The sequence below is a fragment of the Aythya ferina genome (assembly GCF_964211825.1).
Source record: "Aythya ferina genome assembly, chromosome: 3".
NCBI lineage: Eukaryota > Metazoa > Chordata > Aves > Anseriformes > Anatidae > Aythya > Aythya ferina.
Window position 1 is genome coordinate 51,637,756 of NC_140298.1, and position 16,743 is coordinate 51,654,498.

The 16,743-nt window shown below is 40.4% G+C and overlaps 1 protein-coding gene across 1 annotated transcript in view; it reads right to left on the bottom strand.

Moving 5' to 3' along the window:
* Positions 1-15,385, bottom strand: part of PPIL4 (peptidylprolyl isomerase like 4) — a 15,856-nt gene extending 471 nt beyond the window's left edge. The window contains exons 1-12 of the mRNA XM_084512407.1: positions 15,250-15,385; positions 14,913-14,980; positions 14,759-14,823; positions 12,946-13,063; positions 11,759-11,901; positions 10,912-11,008; positions 10,558-10,674; positions 9,519-9,643; positions 7,383-7,449; positions 6,411-6,522; positions 5,246-5,342; positions 4,509-4,647 (exon numbers count right to left, since the gene is read on the bottom strand). Coding sequence (XP_084368533.1) covers positions 4,509-4,647; positions 5,246-5,342; positions 6,411-6,522; positions 7,383-7,449; positions 9,519-9,643; positions 10,558-10,674; positions 10,912-11,008; positions 11,759-11,901; positions 12,946-13,063; positions 14,759-14,823; positions 14,913-14,980; positions 15,250-15,319 — 1,218 coding nt within the window. The 5' untranslated portion in view covers positions 15,320-15,385. The remainder of the gene's footprint in view (positions 1-4,508; positions 4,648-5,245; positions 5,343-6,410; positions 6,523-7,382; positions 7,450-9,518; positions 9,644-10,557; positions 10,675-10,911; positions 11,009-11,758; positions 11,902-12,945; positions 13,064-14,758; positions 14,824-14,912; positions 14,981-15,249) is intronic.
* Positions 15,386-16,743: the final 1,358 nt, after the last annotated feature.

Here is a 16,743-nt window from a genome sequence, read left to right on the forward strand (position 1 = left end):
CAGAAGAGGAAAACTGTAAAGGCGTGAGGAGAACTAGGAAGAGTTGAGCATGGCTCCTCAGCTGCCTAAGGCTGGCACTGCCTGAAACAGATTCACATCTGTTATTATTTGAAAAGGGTAACACACCATAAATAAAACTAACTGCATCAAGATACATCTACAGAAAACTCTGTGGGGTACCAGTCTATTTAAATGGCCTAAAAAAGGAGAGACCAAGAATGTATTGCACATGGTGGTGGTGTCTGAGCACACACAAAATACTCTCTAAAAAACTGCTGCAAATCCAGGTAGGCAGAAATGAGGAAATATTGAATTTCCCTGGCTTTCTGCATAGCATCACAGAGGACCCTGCCTAGCAGGTTCAGAGCACAGGAGGGATTTGCTCTGGAGATAAATGTTATGTACCAAAGGAGTGTGGCTGTCAGCAGGACACCTCCTTTGCTTGCTGCCACAGGTGGATGGTACGAAACCACTGAGACAGCGTGTTAGTGAATGAAGGAGAGGTGGCTGAATTACTCACTGTGAAATGTGACACTGGTAGGTGATGACACCGTACGTGCTAGAACGACCAGGTGGTGACACCAACACCCAGCCAGGCCAGAGCAGTTTCAGAAAGACAAGATCCTTTAACAAGATGCCATTTCTCCCGTGAAGTCACTCAGTCAAAGTTTTTTTTAATAAACAGCCCTGAATTTTAACACATGAACTCCTGCTGGCATTTTTAAGCACTGCTAGGAACTATTTTGTTCTTACTATTCAATAAAGACATACAGGGAGACACAAAACACAGGAGGGGGCCTCAGATCCTGCAGGAAGGTGCAAATGCAACTTCCTATGGAGGAAGTGGTGGACGCTTTTGAATTGAAAGCATGATCACAAGTTTAGTATCAACGTATGCTCTAGCAGGTTGACACCATTTTTAGTGGGGTTTTAATAACAACACCAGTAAACACGGATCTTTATGAACTATGGAAAAGGTCTGCATTCAATTATATACTATTTCTTAGTTTCAAATACGATTTTCATTTTTCTAAACTCTAAATTTTTCTAAATGCTCGTGGCAGTAACATTCACCAGTGTATGGCTAAAATCCAAATCACATTTATGATCACGCACATTTTATTTATTTTTTAATAGTGAAAACCCTATCAGTTACAATGAGCAACATGTACATAAACAACCATAGATTTGATCTTTATCTGTGTAACTGAAAATTTCTGCTATTGCTGAGTGCAGCAATCTCACTGGTGGCCAAATATTATTCCACATCTTTACTGCTGAACTCTATTTCAGTACAGATTTTAAAATCTGAATCAACCAAAACGGAGTGTTGCTTTTTATATTTATAAGCTATTTGTAAGAGCTTTGTCCATTCATCTTCAGAATGAGGGACAGATTTCCCTACTTTAAAGAGCAACTATTTTACCAAATGTCTTACTAGCGAACCTGAAAGTCTCGGTCTCCACGTTTGGAGAAGAAGCCAGGTTCCAGGTCTCTCTGTGGCAGGGACTGAGTACACGCCAGAAGGTGGACACCAGCAGTGGAGTAGAAAGGAACAAAACAAAAACACTGCCCAGTAAAACAGATGGTGGGCTTGGTGTGCTGCTGCCTTCAGGGGGGTTGCTGCTGACAGAGAGCACGAGGAGGAACAGGAGAAACCCAGAACAACGCTCAGAACATCTACAAAGCCAACATCAGAGACGGGCTACTGGCCAGATAGAAGCAAAAATTCTCGCTTGCAAGTCAGGGCAGGGAAAAGGCTAGCGAAGACCTGAAAGTAATGAAAAATTGCCTGCACTGAACATCACAGAAAAGAGTGACTTGCTGAAAGGATTAAAAAAGCCACAGGGGAATGGAGCCAGATAAGCACAATGATCTTTAAGAAGCGTTTAATGTAAAGGTGTACAGGACGTGTCTGAAGCTGTAAGTGCCACAAAAAGGTTGTCATAGTAGCAAATATGATGGCAGTCTAGACAAACAACACGGTCATTGAAGTCATTTATAGTAATTAACAAGATAAATTGCATCTTTGTTCTCAAAAAAAAAAAGAAAGTTGTATTTCCCCTTATGCAAGATTCTACCTTTTTGAAGTCTTTGGCACAGGGAAGGGTCACATTTTTAAAATGCTAAGTTACTAAAAATACTAATGGTATTTGAAATCCAATCTTTTATGCTCTGTCCAAGTCAGAAAAATGCTCTTTTCCCATTGGAAGCAGAAGAAAATTACTATTTAAAACCAGACTCTTTCTTACTGCTGAAGTCCAGATTTCTCAATCCGGGATCGCTGCCTCTTACCAGTCAACAAATGAGTGACGATCACCCCCTTTCTTAATCCAGCACTGTGCTGGTGAACACACAAGGAAAGAATTATCAGAAGAGGGGAAGAAACTGCTCTGCAAGTTCATGGCTGACTTTGCCAAAAGTAGTAACTTGCCAAGCAGCACTTGAACGTAAATCAGCTTGAAATACCGGGATACAAAAGCAGAAGGAAGATACGCCACCTCTACAGACATTAAGCACGCTAATTAAAGGTTAAAAGGAGCAAAGAAGAAGAAGAGACAGCCATTTCAGCAGGGAGATTTTGATCAGACCTCGTCAACCTCCAATAAGTAGCAAGAGCAGAAGATTAAAAATGGAAAGATCATGATCTTTTTGCTAAAATCATGAACTGCAGAAATCTGAAAGTCTGGAAGGCCCTATGTGTAACAAACACCCACTGGTTACACCCATCCTCCACAGATCCAGTTATTTTAAAAAATAAACAATCCAAGCAACCAAAAAAGACGCAGAGAAAACTGGGAAGGGAACAAGGTCATAACACAGATCTCAAGCAGAAGCAATCAAAATGCTGTGCCAAATCCTATCCACAAACCCACACAGTGGTGCAGCCTCTTGCTCCAGACCCACATCCTGTTACCTACTGAAAGCAAGCCACAGCACCCTACCTCTTCAGCCCTCTGGAAGCAAGTCAACAGCACAAGGTTCAAAAATATATTCTTAAAACTTCAACACAAAGACTGAAGATTCAGGAAACTGGTGTCAGACTAAGAAAAGGGATGAGTCAAACTACACTAAAAAAAAAAAAAGGCAAAAAAAAAAAAAACAGCAAGAGAACAGAAAAACAACTCAACATCATGGAAACTATTCAGAAAATAAAACCCCCTTCCCTTCAGTCATAGCTGAAGCTGGTAGCACCAACTGCAGTTTCGGTTGCTAGAACTTCCTATTGTAAGACTCTGCTCTCTCTCAATTAAAACCTCTGACATCCTACGGGCTCAGGATGGAAGCTTATCTACGAAACACGGTCACTGCGGTCTTCGGCAATTGATTGTGGAAAGTTAACTGTTGTTTTCTTTTCAAGTTTTTACCTCAAAGGCTTCACCTATTTCCAAAATGGGGTTAAGGGAAAACACTTTGCTTGCCTGTTCTAAAAATGCTACCATTCAACAGAAAAGTTTCCGTGCTGTTACGCTTTGTGCTGGCCTCAGTACTCACACTGAGCAGTCTCCACCTCGGGAACATGCCTCCCTCCCTGCTTCTTTTATGAGCTGCCCAGATTATGACCGTGTTATAAATTTAAGAAAACAACAACAACAAAAGGCAGTTTGTATATTTTATGTGGGATTTGTCAGCTAAGCTGCCTGCAAAATTCATCTGGAAAGGGCTGTGCTCATGTCACTTTACTGATTTTTTAACTTGGACTGAATGCATACTCACTTGGACTAGATGATCTTTGAAGGTCCCTTCCAACTGAACTATTCTATTCTATTCTACTCAGTAAATAGTGATTTTTTTTTCTACTTAGCTCATTTCTCCTTAATGCTCAAATCTTGACAGTAGTAACCTCTGCACCTGGTATTACAGGCATTCAGTTTCCATGAAACATCAACATTTTGACTACCTCAGGTTCACAGAAACGTGAAAATGCTGACTGAACAGGCTGCAGTGAATGACAGAACTGCTGTCTTCTGGCAATCCCCTCCACAGCCGGAGTCCTACAGCACTGTACAGATGCAAGTAAACCCACACAGAGATGTTGCACAAGTATTTCCAAAACAATTCAGAAAAAAATAAACAGACAATTCAAAGAGGCTGTGTTTCTGATTCCACATGGGAGAAAGCCAACATGCGCTTCTGGCAAGAAAATAAAAAATAGATTGCATTCATGAAATATCATTAACTTCTGGTTTATGACTGGGAACATGTGAACAACAGGTTCAAAGTGCTGAAGATCTCCTACCTTATGAGAGGCTACACTGCTTCTTCAGGATGTTTTGGCAAAAAGCCATTCAGACATGCCAAGCTTCGAAAGTCCAGAAAGATTTGGGAAACCTCTTTCATAATCAGGCACTGACATCAGCCTTCTGTACGTTTACAACCGCTGTATTTTATGGGACTTTGCACACCAGGTCCCCAGTTCAAAATCAGACTTCTTTTTCCCGGCTTACCCTTACTAGGAAAATAAACTGCTATCAAGTTAAATCATTAATGCAAGAAGAGGTGAGCACCTTGTATTTTTTGGTCCGCTTGTCATCCTCTTCATCGTCAGAGTGGTGATGCTTCTTCTTCTTCTGTTTTTTAGCTGAGTGTGATTGACTTGTTTGAGACTCTTCTTCCTCCTCCTCTAGCACAAGGTCATACTTGGCACTGATAGCGTTGGTTAAGGGCATATTTATTACTTAATATCAATAAATATCAGAACACAGAAGTTCATGAAGCAAACAAACCCCAGTTTATCAGACAGTGAGTGGTTTATGAAGGCACACAGGTATTGAAATAATCAGCTGTGTTAAATGGCTGAATTCTGCCTCATCAAACACTACAGCCAGGTCCCAATTCACTCTTTTTTTTTTTTTTCCCCACCACCCACAGATCTCTGAAAAAGTTACAGCTTTCTGTTCTCTCATGCTCACCACAAGCAAAGCAGGATTGCAGAACCTACTATTGTCCCATTCCAGGTGCAGCAGATCCCACGTGAAACTACTTAAAACTCTGTTATGCCTTATGTCACTGCATGGCTTTACACAGGGAACATTATTTACCTGCACACAGCGATTTGATTACATTCACCTTCGTCACTAAATGAAAAAGGCAAAATGTTTAATTCCATCTCAAACACCAGACGGTTATGTGAAGCTGCAGCGAAAATATACATTTGGCAAGCTTTAAGAATAAGAAGTCTTTTCCAGACTGTTTTCATAAACTCTACTTGGGGCAAAAAATACATTTGACCGGAAAAGGATACTCCTGCTTTGGTTTTACCTTCTCTTTCAGAGCAAATTTTGAAGGTCTGTCACGTTCCTTCTCATATTCTTTGAAATCATCCTTGGTATACTGCCCACCTGTCCACAGAAAAATATATTCAACTCACTGCAACTAAAAAAGCAAACAAGGGATCTTCCTAACCCTACAGGGATTCATACAGTTCCAAGAAAAACACTGACATCTGGATAACAGAGTAGAAAAGGGTAGGGCAAGTCATGATTCTGTGCTTCTCTTGCTTGCAGATCTCATTAAACAAATTACGGTTTTCTCCTCAGTCACATCCAGTAGAGACACAGCATGAACAGGATCACAAAGCAGGATTTAGTAACTGGTTTAGCCCCTCTTTGATTATAGGTCATTTAATAGTGAGAATAGTCATAGGCTTTCACAGCAACAGTAATGTATCACAGGACCTGTGCTCTGGGATGCACAAAGGGAAACCTCTGAGACAGCTACAGCTCTCCATCTGAATTCCTAAGCTGTCAAAAAATCATTATGTCTTAAGAGGGGCATCACCCATCTCATTTTCCACCCATTCACTTGGCAACAGCAGCTCACAGACCGAAATGCTATTCTATGGCAACATGCTGCCATCGCCCGGTCCTACTTGAAACTGCAAGATTAACTGGCTGGGTCAGAAATAGCCCCAAATATCTGCAAACATCTGAAACTGTTTTGTTTTTTAAACATACAAGCTATACAATATGCGCGATATAGAGGAGGTGAAGAGAGGAAAGGCTTGGCCTGAATGTTCACTTTTCCTTGCGTACACCCAACTGTCATACAGTGAATAATGAAACTAGAAAGCAACAAGGCACTGCCACATTAATGTTGCAGATAAGCATCTTCAAAAGCACCACTTTTGAAGCTTGAGGTAGGAACATAGATTTTTGCAGGTAAATCATATCTGTTGAAAGGCAATCCATGGTGATCCAATTTTTTGTTTCTGAGCTAGCCAGTACATGTAGCAGTAGTGAAGAGAAGAGCTAGAAACCTTGTTGCTCTGTTACTATATTGCCAGGGAAATCTACACCCTGGAAGATGAGATGATTTAAGCTCTTAACAATTGTTTCTCTTTACATAAATACTTACCGTTTAGGAGTCATGGCTTTTTTTTGTGAGGGTCAAAAATCACATGTACTTACCTTTTCCTTTCCACTTAATCTTTGCAACAGATTGGCTAAAATCCACATGTATCCGTCTGTCATCTATTAGCACGTTGTCCATTTTGAAATAGGCTTTCTCACAGTCTTCCTCCTGACATTAATGTTTCCAGAAATTTTTGAGTCATGATTATATCAAAGAAGTATTCCACCAAAGAGCTCAAACACAAACTCAACTGCTCAGTGGCATACGTTTCCCAATGAACACACCACACATGGTATTTTTCTTAGAATTGCGTAAACCACAACAGTTCATGCATTGTGTCGTTTCAAAAGAAATAGTTATGCTTTGTCCCAATGTAAACATTTAAAATTACATTTTTTTCAGTTCATTTCACCTCTTTAAAAATTTGCCAGGGACAACAGCAACTAACAAAAGTTCCATTTTAAGTACACAATAGGCTAACGGAACGTGTTCTTGCTTGTCCAGTGTTTTCCAGTTTTTCTCACAGATTAACAAGATTATCAGAAAGTCTCTAGCAAGAAGCTATGCACCATCAAAAAGCTTTTACAAGCAATCACACTGTATGAGCAGCATGTGGATAAAGCTAACGCCATTTACAACCCCAGTAAGTACTGTAGCACAGTGGTGTAGACACTAATCTCCCTTCTTTCATATTCCCTCCTCTCTTTATGCAGCACTACCCCATTTTCTGCTGGCATTCCTTTCTTTTACTCTTCCTAACTGTTTGAAAGTCCTAATGTACTCAGAAAAACACAGTCCCGCTCTAAACCCACTGGTTTCAAGACCAGCTAAGGCCATATTCATATCGTTTGGCTGAAAAAAAAAAGATTTTTGACTGATTTAGGACCTACAACTTCTGCAACTCAGTCAGTAATAGAAAATGGTAGCTACCCCACACTTGAAGATTTCACTCTTCTCCTTTAGTGGTAGGATACTGAAAATGAACCTTGATAAGCAGAATCTACATCCAACACAACTACAAAACGTACCTTTTCAAATTCAATGAAAGCATAACAAAGAGATTCACCAGTCTTCCAGTCTCGAATCACTTCACAGCTGAAAAATTGGCATGAGATCAACATGTCAGTGCTTTCAGAGCAAGACTCACGTAAGCATTGCTTAAAAGGGAGAGTAACTGTTTAAGAATAAAAGAAACAGAAAAACAAACCTCAAAGGTATTTTAACACTTGATTCTGAGACCCTTACTGATACGGGTGTCGCTGCACAGGAAAAGTGCACGTGGTATTACTGAAGTAAGTAATTTTAACACTTAGTTCACAAGTCCTTAACTTGAATTGTAAGCTAGGGATGAACTGTAGCACTAGGAACAGAACTGTATTGGATTAATGAAAAAATTATTTCCCAACAGTACTGCTTGTGACTAAGTTTTTGCCTTTCGCCAATAAGAGACAATAAACCTCACATTCTGTTTTTACAGTCATTGAAGGAAAGTTTAAACAGGCAAATTTCTCTTCTTAGCAGGCACACTGCTAGCAGCCATCTTACCAGGCAGTTCACTGGGGAAAAATAAAAGGCCTGAAGTATTGGATCAGTAGAAGTAAAATGGGAATAATTAGAGTACTGCATCAGTATTACCAAACTCATATACAGCACCAGAATTCTGAATACAGTATGTTGAAGAAGCTCAAATAGGCAACAAATGCAGTAAATAGGGCATTCATGTGAGACTTGAAACTCCTTCAAGCACATTAAGCAGCTGACATATTATGATTTAATACACAATTCAAAAGATGATCAAGACAAAAAAAAAAGGGGGGGAGAAACTGAGTATTCAGACAAGCTGTATGAATTCTTTGCAGCAGCCACTAATTAAGAGGAAGGTAGGACTGTCTTATGCAAGGACTCTTCCCTTTGTTGAATTATTCAGACAATCTATCTAAAAGTGGAAGGTCTGCAAAAGAGTTTATTAAACAAACTGATAAAGGAAAAGAAAAGGTGTAAAAAGATCCCTACAACATCCAGAAATTCTGCTCCAGTGTGTGGTGAACACAGTATCAGTCACACACACACACCCTAAGGAGTGCACAAACTTGTAGGAACGTGACACAGAACTGACTTAGTGGGCATATGAATAAATAGGACCTACCCGAGACCATCGGAATAAACCTAACTAAACTTCTTTGAAAGGGTCAACGTGCCTATGCAAGATAGTGAGTCACTTTTGAAATCCCCCTGGAAATTCTAAGAAACTTCTGCACCAGTGTTTTAGTGAAATTAAGCAGTAATGGCATAAGAAAGATCTTTTATCGATAAAAATGTGCAAGACATGTATTGATAAAAACATGCAAGAAGAGTAGGATTCTAAAATCTGTAAGATTTTTTTTTTTTTATTAACTTGCTACTAGTACAGGCTATAAAGCATTTATAGCTCTAGGAATAATTAGAAAAGGTGTTGAAAGCAAAGTGGAGAATACCCCTGTGCCATTCTAACTCTGTAATTTCTTTAACACTGTATGCAGTTCTGTTCCTCTCATCTCAAGGTGAAAACAAAAGAACAGAAAAGAGCTGAGAAAAGGGAAATGAAGCAAGGCAAATTCCTCTACAAACTATGCTGGCTTGTACTCTTAGCCAGAAACAAAGATGATTTGAGAGTATATGATAGAGAGCTGTAGGAAAGTAGGTTTCACTTCACTATCTTTTGATACCAGCATAGGGGAAAATCAGCTGAAACTACTAGGAGCCAGGTTCAGAGCTGAAGAAGGCAGCAGGCATGGGGAACACCTTAACAAAGAACACACTGAACGCTAGAAATGTTTACCACTTTATCCCAAGCTGTACGTACTCCCAGGGAAAATTAAGACACGAAGACTGTATGTAGCTCGTGTAGCATCTGAACTGTAGACCGCAGAAAGGAGGGTGAGGGCAGGGGGCTGGGAAAAAATATTCTGTATGTCTCCCTTGTTCCACTTTCACTTAAAGTCACTGCTGGAGACAGGATATTCAGCTAGCTAGATGTGACCTTGTGTCACCACCATTGTCATCATCTACCCAGGGATAAGCCTCCAGAGACACCAGAATACTACTTAACAGTCCAACCTAAATAGACTGATGGGTATAAAGTTCAGTTTCAACAAAGGTTTTCTTCTTCACATTACAATAATTACCTTTTAATTGGACCAAATCGTGAAAATATTATCTCCAGGTCTTCATCCGTGGTCACAGGATTCAGTTTACAAACAAACAGCACGTTTTCTGGTGGCTTGACTTCTGCATCTGGTAAGTCTCCCACCTGTGGGATACAAAAATAGACTTTCATCACTTCTGCCTAAAGTTCTCTGTGTTTTACCACCACAAGCACACTGACAACACATCTTGTGGATGATTTCAGACAAAATCCTATCACAAAATCAAAACCAAGCACAATAGTTTTCTCCCTCAATGTCACAATAAGACTATTTTCTAAAGAACCTAGAAACAATTAACCTATTTGCAATTCCACCACAGGGATTTCAGGAAAGTCACAAATACTTTCCCACCTTGCTTTCCCTGTTCATAACTTAACAATACTCAGTTCTAATTGATGAAAAGCCTCACTTTTTTTTTTTCCTTTTTAGAATAAATGGTGAAAGTGTGATTTTTAGAGCCACTCTGTTTCAAAAATAGAATGGACTGGATCCGTTCTTTAGTTTCTATCTGTACCTAAGACAACTTCAAACTGCCTTGAAGTCTGGCAACAACTATCCTAAATTTCAGTTCGCCCTACTAGATAAGGATGACAATTACACACCTTTGTTCAGATAGACAAAGGGAGGCAGCATTCATGCTACCGAGGAGACAACGCTTGCTTACAGTATGCACAACCTTGATTTTTGCAATCTCAGATCAAAATTCCCTCATCAGAACCAGCAATCTAAGTTCCAGAGGAAAGCACAAATACACACAACACCTCCTGTTGAATTGCAGCACTTCTTTACAAAACCCGAATAAAAGACTAGTGATACACAAACAATTTATCTCCACCTTTTACTTAATATGCTAATAAAAAGGTAAATGTATATTAGTGTGGTAACAGGAAGAAGCAAAGTAATACAAGTAAGAAACAGATTCCAGAAAAGATCTTAAGGACACAACGTGCTGTCAGAAATGTTAGTACACTAAATTTTTCATCTCTTCAGGTAAAGGTAAATACAAAAAGATGTTCACCATCTCCAGAAGAATGGCACGAGTTTTCGCTTCTTTTTCCGCCTGAACTTCTTCTATTTCATCTGCAGATCGTCCTTTCAAATCATCAATTTCTTCATCTGCTCCTATTCTGCCACTCTGAAAAAAATTGAAGGGAAAAACTATTTAATAGCAATCCATGGCCAAAAGATTCTCTCATTTTCCAAATCTTACTTGGATGCCTTCTGCCTTCCACTTGTCCCCCCTTCCTTAATACTTTCACAAAGTATTAAAGACAGATTCTTATTTTGACCAGTCTCTGCTGGCAACTAACAGGGATCTGTTTACTTAATTCTTTCTTCCAGCTTTCCCCAAGAAGCTGTCACAAATACTCACATCTAGCTGCTCCTTAGTAGGTTCTGGTGAGCGATCAGGAATAGACAAGCCAGGTGGATCATCAAAGGGATCATCTAAAATTACTGTATGATTTATCCTAATAGGGAACAACATCAAGACCAGAATCAGTCAACAAGCAAATAAAACTCTCTTTACCCAAGTAATAGGAAAGCAGCCCTGCTGATTCTCAGTTATATCATAAAAAGCCACATATACTTGTAAATACTAGAATCAGTGTTTTTATAAAGGCAAGGTAGGTGCACATCTTCTTTTGATTTTTCTTATTTTAGTAGCTGCTTATTTTCTTATATACCTATTTCCAGACTAATACATAACCTAGTAACATCTAATATCAAGTAATGTTGCACTTTTTTTGCAGCTAATTCCTTCTGCTACATAAATCTAGAAATCACAGTTAAAAGAATCATACAAATGGAATAAAACTTCTTAGAGCGACTACATTGATTATTTTGCTCAAATTGTCTTATACTTTAGGTTGGACAGCATTTCCATCCCTGTTCCTGCAAGTTCACATAGGTGTTAAAGACTCCATGAAGATATGGAGTCCATCTGAAAACACATGCCTACACAAACGCTCAGATTTATGGCTTGCAACTCGTATCAACTCACGACAGACTTCCATAATAAATACTACATTACTTAAGAAGAAATTCAAGTTCTTGTAAGGACAGAATCATACAGCATTTCACCAAGAACACTGCAGTAAAATAGTATTTTAGATACCATGTACAAGTCACCTAACGTTGCCATAACGATTTAGTTTCCAAGAAGACGGATGTGTTAAATTATATAATCCTCCAAAATGGGAAGCTAAATGCAGTCACACCTAATATCTTGATATGGGATAAAATCCTTATCCACAAAGGTTTCGTTAATTGTCTTCAATACGTCCATGCCTTCGGTCACTTCTCCAAATACTGTATGCACACCATCGAGGTAATCCAGGTTTTCCCCTGTTGTAATGAGAAACTGCAAAAAAAGATACAAAATCAGTAACAGTGAATGGAAAAAAAGAGGGCTTCAGTTTTACCTTAGGAGAGATAAAAATCTCACTGGAGTCAGGGGAAAAGAAACTCTTCCTAACTTCTGCATTCTTAAATGTAAATGCAAATATCACTGCTTCTTCCTAAAAAAAAAATCCTACCAACAATTTCATACTTCCAATGCAGAGAAACAGGAAAATTATCTCTGTATATTATAACAAGCTCTAGCTGGAGCAAAATCACATTTATTGTTTTTTAAGTTGTTCTTTCTTCATGAAAAAAAATAATAATTCAAATGTATGGATATTTCATGTGACGAATTTTAATACATGTCTATGGAAGTGACAATGCATCTAAAATAATTATTGAGAAATTGTATCGTTCTATGAGATTAGAGCTTTAAACATACCTACAGAAAAAGCTTTGTGCACTTGAACAGGGAACAACATCAATTTCAGAAACTGTTTTACAATATTTTTTTTGGTGTGGGAAGAAATAAAACTTGCACTCAGATAAAATTATACATTTACATTGTCTTAATGCACACTTTAATGTAATCATACAGAGAACGCTGTGATTTCAGTTTCCAAACTCAGATGAAGTTATAATTGTAAAGTTTTAAGATTATTCTAAAAAACAAGTTCTTCACTTTTCATATCCATTTAACTACAGGATTTGTTATTCCTTAATCTTACTCTAAGATTGTCAAAATCACATAAAGGTATTAACAAAAACAAACAAGGAGAAAAAAATGAGAGGGCTGAATTTAACAAAATTTATAAATTTGAGCTAGGCCAGGATTTTAATCTGAGCATCTCAACCTCTTTCTTCTCCGTAATCAAATACCTACTGGCACCTGGAACACTACAAAAAGTATTTACCTAAGGCCGTTTTTATACGTGGCTTTTGACCATCTTACAAGATGATGCTCTTGAGATGACATCATTATATATTGTTATACCCTTTTTGCAAATTCAAGGAATTTTCATTTTTCTTACTTAGACGTGCACCTCCAACACTGCATACTGACCTGTGATCCATGCTGATCGCTGCCATTGTTCACCATGGACACGGTTCCTTTTTTCTTGTGCTTAATTCTCGGCACTTTTTCTGCTTCAAAAAATCTGGCTTGATCACCATACAGTTGACTGAAAATACATGGGAAATATGTTATATGTTATCAAGCAAGTAAATATTTAAAAGTGAGATTAAAAAATGCTGTAAAACCGTAAATGCAACTTTTTTTTTTTTTTTTAAAACATCGGCGCAATGTACCAGTACAGTTATACAGTTCACTTTATATTACAGATAACAGATTTTTCTCTGAAGCATTTCAGAGTTCTTTTTGTTTGTTTGTTTGTTTTTGTGAGGGCTTGTTTCTGGTTTTTAGTGCAGCATACAGTATTTTTCTAGGGTCTGAAGGGAGTACAGATTTTGATAAGGGTCCATCAGAATAAATTAAGCCAACACTTTAAAAATGCAACAATTTATGCTTTCAATTTCTCTTTCAAGACAAACAGAAAGCCACTATTATCCGCGTATAAATTAAGTTCATCGTACATGCAGGACTGCATGTACTTTATAATTTAAGACACGTAAAATACGAAAAATCATCAAAACATTTTTAATTTTTGAAGTCTATCCCTGATTTTCACCTTACTCCATAATTGACAGGGGCACGGTCAATACATAGTTTTGCCCAAATATAAGGAACAATGTTGTGTTTGAACTTATTTTGTTAAGCATGTGTAGGTCTTTACGAAGATTCAAATTAAAGTTTGCCTGCATCAGTTTCCTGGGTAGCAGGAAACCCCAGTGCTGTGGATTTCAGCAGTAATAAACAGGTGGAAATGACATATTGCTGTTCTCCATGCTAGCAGCAGAAGAGTATCTGCAACTCGCTTATCACATTTTTCTTCCCTATCTGCCATACTACTGGGCCTCAGAAGAAGACCAAAACAATCCTTATAACAGAAAATAATGTAAAAATGAACTTGATCTACTCACATGCAGAGACAGCTCAGGTCTGGCAAGCATGCCTACCTAGACTAACATCTCCCTAGCTCAATTAAACTGCTTCCAGGATCACAACAGTTCCATGTCCCCAAAGGTTTTCTATTTTAAAGGCTCTGACAGACCAGACCAGAGTTACAAATATCAACACTGGTCTAGCAACACTGGCTCTGGTCAAACTGAGCTGTTTATCTCTATATACCATGTTCCTCAGCACCCCAGGCTTTTAGTTCTACTATGCAATTTTAATTCTATTTTCAATATTATTTTTAAAGGAAACATACAGAACACACAGACTTTGCTAGGTTCCACTTTACTGTTTGAACTTCTTCAGCTTCTGTGTTTACGACCATTAACATTTTCAACAAGTCAATTTTTAAGGCAACACGACTGCTTTCTCGCACACAGGAAATCAAGCATAGCCTCTGTGTTCCCCTCTTGCTCAACTGAATATATTTTATTATAAAAATAAAAGCAGTAACAAACTGGTCATGATTGTGCCTTCCGTGGAGCAGTTAGTTATGATACTCATCCTACAAAACCAAACCTAGTTACTTGCTCACTTTTAAATAAGCAGACATTTACATACAGCCAGTTATAACTTTGTTTCTAAGGTCAGAGATAGAATACTGTCCAGAAAAAGCATCTCAATGGTCAAGGACAGTGTAGGAATTAAAAAAGCATTTGGCTATAAAAGCTGAAGAAGCTTATGCATCATTGTTACTTCCCAGCAGTAACTCTGCCTCAAAAGAGCTGAAGACAAGCCAAGCGGACCCTTTGCTCCCGTATGATGTCTCTGCTATGAAGCAGCACAAACACGTTTTACTTACCAAAATACAGATTCGCCGCCTCGGCCGGTCCCCATGGGGTCCCCAGTTTGTATAATAAAGTCCCTCTGTCACAAAGCAGAATATGTAAGATGTTGCTGTCGTGTTTGCGAATTTAAGCCAAGAAAAATACAGAGAGAGAACTGCGAATACTCACCTGCACATTGTAAATGAGGCAATAGTTGTAGTACTTGATTTTGCAGAGCTTCAGGAAATTCAGGCAAGCTGCAAGAAAACACGCTGCCGGTTACCGGAGGGGCTGGCGGACACGGTACGCACGGCTGTAAGGGGATGCCCCAGGGGCTCAACCTTCCCCCCTGCCCATCTCCTCGTTTCCATCTCCCCGTTTTCAGGCCCCCCGCACACGCCGCCCCCGGGCGCCTCCCGCCCGCAGCCCCGCCGAGGCCCGAGGCGGCCGTGCCGGGCCGTGCCGTGCCGTGCCCAGGCAGCCGGCGCCCCCCAGCCCCGCTCCCCATCGCAACGCCGCCCCGTACCGCGGGGCCGCTCCTCCGTGTACAGGTCGATGACCAGGTCGCCCAGCGTGGTCTCCAGCAGCACGGCCATGGCCGCTGCCCGCTCCCTCACGGCACGGCCCGGCCCGGCCCTGCCCGCCGCACGGCCGCCCTCTGGCGGGACGGAGGAGGAGAAGCCGCTGGGGGCCGGGGCTGTGAGGCACGGCGGGGCGAGGGGCTGGGGGGTCACTGAGCAGCTCCAAGCTCACCCGGTCCAACCACCCCTACCACCAGTGTCCCCACTGACCATGTCCCCAAGCACCACGTCCAGCCTCTCCTTGAGCACCCCCAGGGACGGTGACGCCACCACCTCCCTGGGCAACCCGTCCCAGTGCCTGACTGCTCCTTCTGAGCAGAAATGTCTCCTCACTGCCAGCCTGAACCTCCCCTGGTTGCAACTGGAGGCCATTCCCTCTGGTCCTATCACTAGTTATCTGTGAGAAGAGGCCGACCCCCAGCTCCCCACACCTCCTTTCAGGTAGCTGCAGAGGGCAATGAGGTCTCCCCTGAGCCTCCTCTTCCCCAGACCAAACACCCCCAGCTCCCTCAGCCGCTCCTCACAGGACTGAGTCCTCCAGGCCCTGCACCAGCTTCGTTGCCCTGCTCTGGACACAAGCACTGTCACCTCACGGTTAGGTTATTAGTGGGTTATCTGGTCCAGTGCTTGCCTGGAGCACACTGCTAGGCACGGCTTGTGGTGCCATGGGTGATGCTGAAAGAGCAAACAAACAGAATTTACTCCCTTTTAACTGATGCCATAGCATGTGCTTGGTGTTACATGATACAGCTGAAATAATCTCATTGCCTTCAAAGCACGGGATCCCATGCTAAGAACTTCAACTTGACCTTGACCTTCCTTATTTTTCATAGTAATATCAAACCATGTTATGCTATGTTGAAAATAGAAATTTAATGCAATAATAGAAGTACATTTCATATTTATGTCATAATACTGCTATAAGCACTATGCAATATTTTCATAAGGCAGTGTATGAACCAATGGCTTCATATTTTCATAATATTGATACATTTCTCCTTGGAAGTAGTCAGGCATTGGGCCAGGTTGCCCAGGGAGGTGGTGGATTCACCGTCCCTGGGGGTGTTCAAGGAGAGGTTGGACGTGGTGCTTAGTGGCATGGTTTAGTGGGTGACATTGGTGGTAGGGGGGTGGTTGGACCAGATGATCTTGGAGGTCTTTTCCAACCTTAATGATTCTGTGATTCTATGACTTCAGGCTGCACAATTTTCATCTCTTTCTGGGTAAAGCCCTGGTACTCACTGCACAATGAGTCGATCTGAGTCACAGATCTCTTGCTAAACAATTTATTTCCTATTGCTGAATCTGCCAGATTAGTGACCTGAGTTGACAGTGATCTGAGTACAGTAAAAGGGAAGCAGTGAAGGTGAGGGAGCAGAAATGCGCAGTTAGGAGTACAAAGAGATGCATGTAGGTAAGAGCAAGATCTTCTCCTTAAG